We start from the raw sequence: 8918 nt of genomic DNA on the forward strand, positions 1-8918 counted from the left end.
TTGTATAACCGTGTTCATGGCAGCATTATTCACCATAGTTAAAACATAGAAGCAACCCAAGTGTCCATTTACGGATGAATGGATAAGCAAAATGTGGTATATATACAAACAATAGAATATTATTCAGTCTTAAAAAGGAAGAAAATTCTGCAATATACTACAACATGGATGAACCTTGAGGACATTATGCTAAGTGAAATAAGCCAGTCACAAAATTACAAAGACTGTATGATTCCACTTATATGAGGTACTCGGAATATTTTTAAAAACACACACAAAAACAGAAAGTAGAACTGTTTGCTAGGGGCTAGGGGGAGGAAAGAATGAGGAGTTATTGTTTAACACAGGGGTCCTCAAACTTTTTAAACAGGGGGCCAGTTCACTGTCCCTCAGACCGTTGGAGGGCCGGACTATAGTTTTAAAAAAAACTATGAATAAATTCCTATGCACACTGCACATATCTTATTTTGAAGTAAAAAAACAAAACGGGAACAAATACAATATTTGTATTTGCATGTGGCCCGCGGGCCGTAGTTTGAGGACCCCTGGTTTAACAGGTATAAAGTTTCCCTTTTACAAGATAAAAAAGTTATGGGGATAGATGGTGGTAATGGTTGTATACTATGAATGTATTTAATACCACTGAACTGTACACTTGAAAATGGTTAAGATGGTAAATTTTATGTTATGTAGTATTTTACCACAATTTTTAAAAACCATATATGTATAAAAAATATGTGTATGTGCCTATGACTTAAGAACTATATGAGCTATAACTGTACTTTTATATCATGTATATTATTAAACATGCACAATAGCCAGAAGTTTTTAAGTATGCACAAATAAATATATATAGAAGTTCTAATATTTTCTTCCTGAACCCTAATGACATCCCTCAGGAGGCCCAGATCCTGAGATCTGACATGCACTGAAAGGTGATGTCTCTTTCTCCAGCCCATGTCCCGCTGTGCACAGAGGAAAGAGGAGAGCCAGCAGCGGCCAACCACTGACATTAATTTGCCGTCTCTTCCTCCTTTTCCTTCTCTTGCATTAGGAAGTATTTAACCCTTCTCCAGGGTCTCAAGAATATTTAATTCTAACAAAGTCAGCTATAACAAATCCTCAAGTAGCAAATCCCTGGCAAGTTTAGGGAGAGAATGACACAGGAACTGGATGCAAATGCTACTTTCTAGGGCAGTGGTTCTCAACCTTCCTAATGCCGCGACCCTTTAATACAGTTCCTCATGTTGTGGTGACCCCCAATTTCATTGTTACAAATTGAACATAATTAAAGCATAGTGATTAATCACAAAAACAATATGTAATTACATATGTGTTTTCCGGTGGTCTTAGGTGACCCCTGTGAAAGGGTCGTTCGATCCCCAAAGGGGTCGCGACCCACAGGTTGAGAACCGCTGTTCTAAGGCCATGGAGATCCTTGAAAAACTATTTGGTGAATCAGTAAACCGTGAACTAGAATGAAGTTTACTTGATAAATCTCTTGGGTACCTGGAAAACGAAGAGATCCCAAAGTCTTAAAAACACTGCTTATGCAAAAACCTGAGACAATGAACTCACTAGACTAAAAAATTTCAGTTGAGTCTAAAGGCTCTTTGTGAGCTAACTCATGCACTAGCCAGCTGCTGTGGAAAGGCTTGCTTACCTTCAGTATTTCTGGTTCTTTGATATCCAGAGTTCCTGTGTTCCAGTGTTGTTGATTTTTATGTAGTCTGTGATATTTATGAGCACTTGGTGGTGTAAAAAACCAAATCATGCAAACTGCAGTCATGAATCCCAGGCCAATTCCCAGGAAGAGTCCACTCACATAATGGGGGAGGGGGAGGATGAGGTACGCATAGACACACAGTATGAAGAAGCCCAGTGTCTTCACAGGTAACTCTGGGTGCTGCATGGCCAAGTCCACCTCCTCGTCACTGTCAAGAGTTGGAACATCATCCGCCAGCTCCTCTGGCTTGAGAGGTGTATCTAGGAGCTTATCAACTTTACCCTCCCCATCCATTTCCAAATCAAACTCTTCAGAGTATAGTTCACAAAACTCTTCGTCTTCTTTGCTCACTAAGGCAGACAGAGAACATTTCTCAAGGACTAGAGAACCTGTCTTCAGGCCTAAATCCTTTAGACTGCTCACCTGGGAACTCTTCAGTTCCACCTCTTTTGGGGGCTCATCAATGGACTTTGGGTGATCACTTCTGGGGATGCTGGGATTACTTCCCTCAACATCCCCCTCAGAATCACACTCCTCTTCTTTGATGCTGTAGTTGTGATTGCTTTCCAAGTGACCGTTCAAGCTGGACAGATTGGAGAGCTCTGAAGCACTTGAAGATAAGGCTTTGGGCCTATGGCTGCCACTTTCTTCCCCTATAATTTTGCTAAGGAGCTGAAAAGGCTCGTGTATGACTTCTGAAAGGCGTCGCTTAGTGTCTTCAATTTTTGCCTCCATTTCGGGCACTTTAAAAAAGGAGCGTGTATCGGAGGGAGAAGTGAGTGGGGAAGAAGGTGCGGTTTTGGAATCTCCACCTGTGTTTCGTGGCTGGGTAAACTGCTTGAACAGGTGTAAATTCAGTTTGGAATCAGGTGGTTTATAGGACACAGTATCTGACTCTTGCTTGGAGGTGTCTGTGGACAGAGACTTGACTAATGTCTTCATCAAGTGCCTGTGCCTTGGGGGCGGTGGGGGTTCTTTTGGCTCCACCTCGGTGGACAGGGACTTCACAAGGCTCATAAAGGGTTTCGAGCTGGAAAGGGTAGAGGATGAGGCACTGGATGAGAGGACAGGAGACTTGGAAGGAGAGGACAATGGAGAAGAAGAACTGGTTTTCTGCTCAGAAAGGGATGACACACTGGGAGAGCTAGCTAAGGGCCCCGATGAAGATGACCCTGGGGACAGAGCCAATGGCACTGTACTTAATACTTGCACTGCGGGCAGAGGGGCTTCCAACAGCTTTACAGTGTTCTCGGAGACGGGCAAAACAGCAGGCGACTCGGACAGTCCATCTGCCAGGATAGGCTGGGAGGCAGGGCCAGTGGGGTCATGGCCACCCCGAGGTTCAAAATAGAGGTCTTCCTTGGCTTCAAGCCCCGTTACAATGCTTTGGTCGTCTAGCCCCTCCTCAAAATACTCCCTGAACTCCTCCTCCTCTTCCTCTTCTTCCTCCCCGGATGCCGAGAAGTGGATGGCGATAGTGTCTCGGGACACGGACCTCTGCACATGCACTCTGGGGGCTGATGGTTTTGGCATGTCAATGGCTTTTTCGGCATGGCGCCCATTCAGACTTGTCATTGCCAGCTTCACAAGGGCTTAGGCTCTGTAAAAACATCAAGAAAACTGAAGTCAGAAAGTGGTTTCTCCACAGGAGACACTGCCATGTGCAGACAGGAGCACAGACGAAGTTCACTTCTAAACAATGATTATGCTTTTACTTGGCAGATGGCCACTGCTTTTCACTTGAGCAGGTTTAATGGTTTAATTTTCACTAGCTACATTCCAGTTAGGCATTCTCTTTTATGAGCAAACTACAAACCAGTGTTAAAAAGTGCCATACAATCTGTCTTACTTCACAACATCTGAGTAATTGTTTCCTTCCTCTTAACTGGCTCATTTCTATCAGCGATTCCATATTTCAAGGCTTGAAATACCTGCACAATAGATGTTACCAGCATTACTTCAGAAGTCCAACAGGATAAAATGTAGCATCCTGGTGATTTTGAGAATCTTGGAACAAAAATTTCACCAGTGGTTTTCTAGCTATAAAAAGCTAACCGGGGGGAGGGGGAGGGAGGTATTGCTTCCACTGCAATTTTCACAGCAATCTTAACAATTATTTGGCTCGTATCTCCAACCAACATATCCTATCTTGCCAATGCAAGTAATTAGCAAAGTACCCGAGAGTTGAAAGGAAAATCTGTAAACTAATTACTATGACCTGTTGGCTTCTTTATTCTCCAAATGGCAGGTACCATAAGGCCAGAGTATTTAGGCAGCCATGAAGACATGGCTGTGTCCTGAGGCTTCGGGAACAAGCAAACATTTTAAACTGAATCCAAGATTCAACAGAGAACTCTGCTAAGGGCTATGGTGACAGAAAAGGAAGCTATGCTTCCTGCCCTTCTGGAGCTAAGTAGCTAGCTGTAGAGAAGAGAGACACCTGAAAAGCTGGGCAGCAAAACATAAGACACCAAGTCCACACTGTGACATCTAGTATATTAGCTTTCTTCCTATTCACTTAAGGCCCATTTATTGGGCACCAGGCTTCCTAATAGGCCCTACAAAGTTGAAATTAACACCACAATCTGGAAAGAGACTCTGTCAAAAAAAGCTAAAACACACTTGAGTGGACTTCAGGCATTCTGAAGAGAGTGAGATTAGTGTGGGAGGTAGGACATTTGCTCAGCCTTTTAAACTGCTGTGTAGGCTGTGGTGGAATGGGCATGATGAGAAAGAAGGGTCAGAAAGGCATGAAGATGAGCGCAGGCACGAAGATGAGCGTGGGCATAGTGTGTCCTGACACCTGGGTCTATTCTCTACCTCCAGGGTGGCAGGTGGGTGTTGGGGAGCAGTGAGAAACCATCAGTACAAGAGAGGAATCATGGGAGAGTAGAAAGAACAGTCTTGGGATCAGGAAATAGGGCTTCTGGTACTTGCTCCCTTTCCAGCTGACTCTGTGGGACCTTGAAAAAGCCAAGACCTCTCTGGGTCTCAGAATCTTCCTTTGTAAAATGGGAGATCACCAGTCCTTTCCATACCTAAAACCCTACATGTTTACATTTACAGGTGATTGCTCACAGTACAACATAACACACTTATACAAGTAATATACCATAGACCAGTGATTTTCAACCGGTGTGCCTCAAGAATTTTTAAAACAAGCAATACCTGATTATTTAGTCAGGAACACTGATCTCTTTTCCTTTAAATTGTCAAATTAGAAAATTACAACAGCCAATACAACAGTAGCCATCGGTGTGAATGAATCAAAACTAGACCTATTTTTTTTTGGTCAGAAATTCTGGTATGCCACAGAATTTTATCTTTATTTTTATTTTTTTGCCACAGAATTTTAGTGATTAGTTTGTGTGCCATGAGATGAAAAACATAAATTGCTGCCACAGACAATCAACATTTTGGTGCTTATTTAATTTGAAGAACGTCTACATTTAAGTCTTATGCTAAATATTCATGGTCAAAAGGCTGGCAACAGATACTACTGACAAGAGAAAAGGTAAATGGGGGACAGAAAACAGTGATCCTGAATCACTATAAATAATCTAACGATGAGAAGAACTGCAATTCAAAGCCCAAGCATCACAAGGCCACATCTGAACTGCACATTCTCAGTATCAATAATGCTTCAGAGAAATTACTTTCATAAAAACTTTCCAAAAGAGTTTACCTACACTCATTCATGACCCTCAGGCTCTCCTATCCCCACTGGATCCAGGAAAAGGGACCGATCTCTATCCATCAGACAAAGCAATTTAAATCCAGGAGCTGGTGGCTGCGAGAAAAGGAGACTCCAATAGCTTTACAGTGTTCTGTAAAGCTAGAAAGACAAGGCAAGCTAAAAAGCCTTTGGTCCAAGACAATCCTTCCCTGTTATTCTTAAGCCAATGGATATGTGGGCTTAGTAAGAAGAAAAATACCAAGTGCAACACATATTTTTCATTTTACTGTCACCTAGTTTTATAAGGGTAATTTAAAAAGAAAATTATAGAGGTAATTTAAACAGAAAGGCTGGTACTTGATAATTCTCAGTAGGTTGAAAAATAAGGGTTATTTAAATTGCCTTAATAACATAAAGGGTGATCTGTAAGGCTCTGTAGTTCTGAGGCTGCTTCATAGGTAGTGGTGGCTGCAAGTGAAGGTGACTGTGGGCACAGGTACAAAACCAGAGAGCACAATTTGGGGGTTGAACAGTATGAGTTGGTCCTATGGGGGAAAAATGCTATTTAGAGCCAAATTCTCTCTGCGTCTTAGCCTCAGTCAGATATGTTTCCGGAAGCAGGAGATCTCAAACTGTTATGCTGATGGGTCTTTCCTAAGGTCTTGACTGTAATTCCCCATTAAAGTTACTATGCCTCCTAAAACATTCTTTGCTCTCACTAAGACTAAGAAAACCTCCAACAAAGGTTTCTCTCCCCAGCACTAATTCAGGATCTATCCAGTCTAAACACAGGAACAGTTAATGCCTACCATTTAACCTGAACTAATAAAAAGCAAAGGCCTCAAACATGACGCTAACAGCCAGTTGCCCTCCCTATCATGAATTCCAACAAAGCTACCAATCTCAGAAGAGTTGGAGTTAGAATACCAAACATCCATAAAATTTATTTTATTTCTAGTCACTCAAAAAGGTTATTATCATTAATTAGGCAATGAAAAAACCAATCAACAATAAATCACACTGTACAATGAAAAACAAAGAGCTATTTAAAGACTCAATATTGACATTTATTAACTCAGATATAATGTCCTCTGAATCAGGCAAAGTTTTGGTGTGGTTTTTTTAGGGGGAGCTAATTTTCTATTAATAACTGTCCTTCCTACCTCCAGCTGTATTTGAAACAATTCAATCCTGGGGTCTTACAGAGCCATAAAAAGAGAAAGCAGTTCCCTCCAGGCTGCTCACTTATCACCAACTCAACTACTTGGTCCTTCCACTTTAGAACAAATAGTAATGTATCCATTATTATCATTATTATTAATTTCTAATTAATATACTAAATTAGAGGAAGTGCTGGAGGAAGAAAAAGAGGAGAGAGGGAAGGAAGCAATTTTAATTGAAAATTAAACTACAGGCATACCTTATTTTATTTCACTTTGCTTTATTGCCCATCACAAGTGTCACAAACTGAAGACAAAGACCCTCTATCACCAAAAAGATTATGACTTGCTTTATTGCAATACTCTCTTTATTATAATGGTCTGGAACCAAACTTAAAACATCTCCAAAGTATTCCTGCCTGTAGTCTCCAGATATAGAAAGTACAGTAATATATCCTATATAATAAAAGCCTAATATGCAAATCAACCGAATGGCAGAACGACTGGTCACTATGATGTGCACTGACCATCAGGGGGCAGATGCAAACACAGGAGCTGTCCCCAGCCCACAGGCCCCAGGTCAGCCAAGGTGGGTGCTGGTGCTGCCCCTCCCCATCATTGCCCCTGTTGGGGGATGGGGCCGATGAGTGGGCAGCACCAGGCCCACCAAGGCGGGTGCCAGTGGGGGCCCCCTCCCCAATAGCCCCGCCAGTCACCCCACAGATTGGCCCTATCGCCGGCCAGGCCTAGGGACACTATCCATGCATGAATTTTGTGCATCGGATCTCTAGTAGCATCATAAGAGGCAAGCCTGGTTTGGAATATGCCTCATTTCTCAGAAGCATCGCAAATCTTTCAAAGCCATTATTAAAATTCCTTGTCTTTGTAAAATTCTGCCTGTTAAATATTTGCAGCCTCTGCACAAGCTTGCACTTGGACTTATGATGTATGAGTACCATCACTAGCATGGCTTGTGAGAGTCAATAGTTTTCATTTAAAAACTTATTTTGGCAGAGGAAAAGAGGCAAGCCACATTGTATTGCAGAGGATGTCTTAACACCTCATGTGTGTGTGTGTGTGTATTTTAATCCTCACCAGAGGACATGTTATTGATTTTAGAGAGAGGAGGGGGGCGGGTAGGGAAGGAGGGAGGAGAGGGAGAGAAGGAAGGAGGAAGGGAAATATCAATTGGTTACCTTCCCCTAGTCACCCCAGGGATGGAACCTGCAACCTAGGTATGTGCCCTGACCAGGAATCAAACTTGAAAACCTTTTGGTATACAGGAGGACACTCTAATCAGCTGAGCCACATCAGCCAGGGCACTTATCTACGCATTTTAAAATAGGAATTGGTGTTATAAAAAGTAGGGAAGAGGCCCTCAAGACTCCATTTTTCCACCTTGATGCTACAGAGGAAACAGAGAATCTGGTCAAAACCAACCATGGTAGGAAGGTCTGATTTAGCCTAAAAATCTCAAATATATCTTAACAGCTATCCTTGATTCATTTAAATTCAATGCAGCAGCTGAAAATTGCCAACAGCCATTCTAATCTGTTAATACTCCACCTCCGAAAACAAAAATCAATATTCACATTATGGATAATGAACTAGCTCTAGCCTTAGTTTCATTTAAAAAAAAAGAGAGAGCCCTAACTGGTTTGGCTCAGTGGATAGAGCATCAGCCTGCGGACTGAAAGGTCCCAGGTTCGATTCCGGCCAAGGGCATGTACTTTGGTTTCGGGCACATCCCCAGTAGGAGGTGTGCAAGAGGCAGCTGATCCATGTTTCTCTCTCATTGATGTTTCTAACTCTCTATCCCTCTCTCTTCCTCTCTGTAAAAAATCAATAAAATATATATTTTTTTTAAAAGGAAGGGAAAAAAAAAGAGAGAGAACAAGAAAAGTACTCTACTTCCAGTGTAGGCAATCCTCCCAAGGCACTTAGGCCTTGATTATTAGCAACTCGTAACTCCTTTTCCATTAGTAGGTTCCCTCAAAGTCTCTTCCAGGCCAGCAGGGGCCTGCACTGCAAACAACACAACACAGGGTCCTCCAGTAAACAACAGGTCCACCCCTTCAGCCACCGCTCCAACTTTTACCTGCCAAGAGGAAGGTCCACCTGGGAAGAGTGCTACATTCCCTGAAGGGAAAATGTGTTCAAAAGCACAACACAGCCCTAGCTGGTTTAGCTCAGTGGAGAGTGTTGGCCTGCGGACTGAAGAGTCCCGATTCTAGCCAAAGGCACATGCCGTTGCAGGCTCGATCCCCAGTGGGGAGTGTGCAGCCGATCAATGATTCTCTCTCATCTTTGATGTTTCTATCTCTCTCTCCTTCTCCCTTCCTCTCTGAAATCAATC

General features: G+C 42.5%; 1 protein-coding gene across 4 annotated transcripts in view; it reads right to left on the minus strand.

The window, feature by feature from the left end:
• Positions 1-3350, minus strand: part of TEX2 (testis expressed 2) — a 54705-nt gene extending 51355 nt beyond the window's left edge. For all 4 annotated transcript variants that reach the window (XR_001360356.1, XM_005858660.2, XM_005858659.2 and 1 more), the window contains exon 1: positions 1664-3350. Coding sequence is in view for 3 of the 4 variants with exons in the window: in XM_005858660.2 (XP_005858722.1) it covers positions 1664-3301 (1638 nt within the window). In the remaining variant the exon portion in view is untranslated. The remainder of the gene's footprint in view (positions 1-1663) is intronic.
• Positions 3351-8918: the final 5568 nt, after the last annotated feature.

The sequence above is a fragment of the Myotis brandtii genome, unplaced genomic scaffold (assembly GCF_000412655.1).
Source record: "Myotis brandtii unplaced genomic scaffold, ASM41265v1 scaffold120, whole genome shotgun sequence".
Lineage (NCBI taxonomy): Eukaryota > Metazoa > Chordata > Mammalia > Chiroptera > Vespertilionidae > Myotis > Myotis brandtii.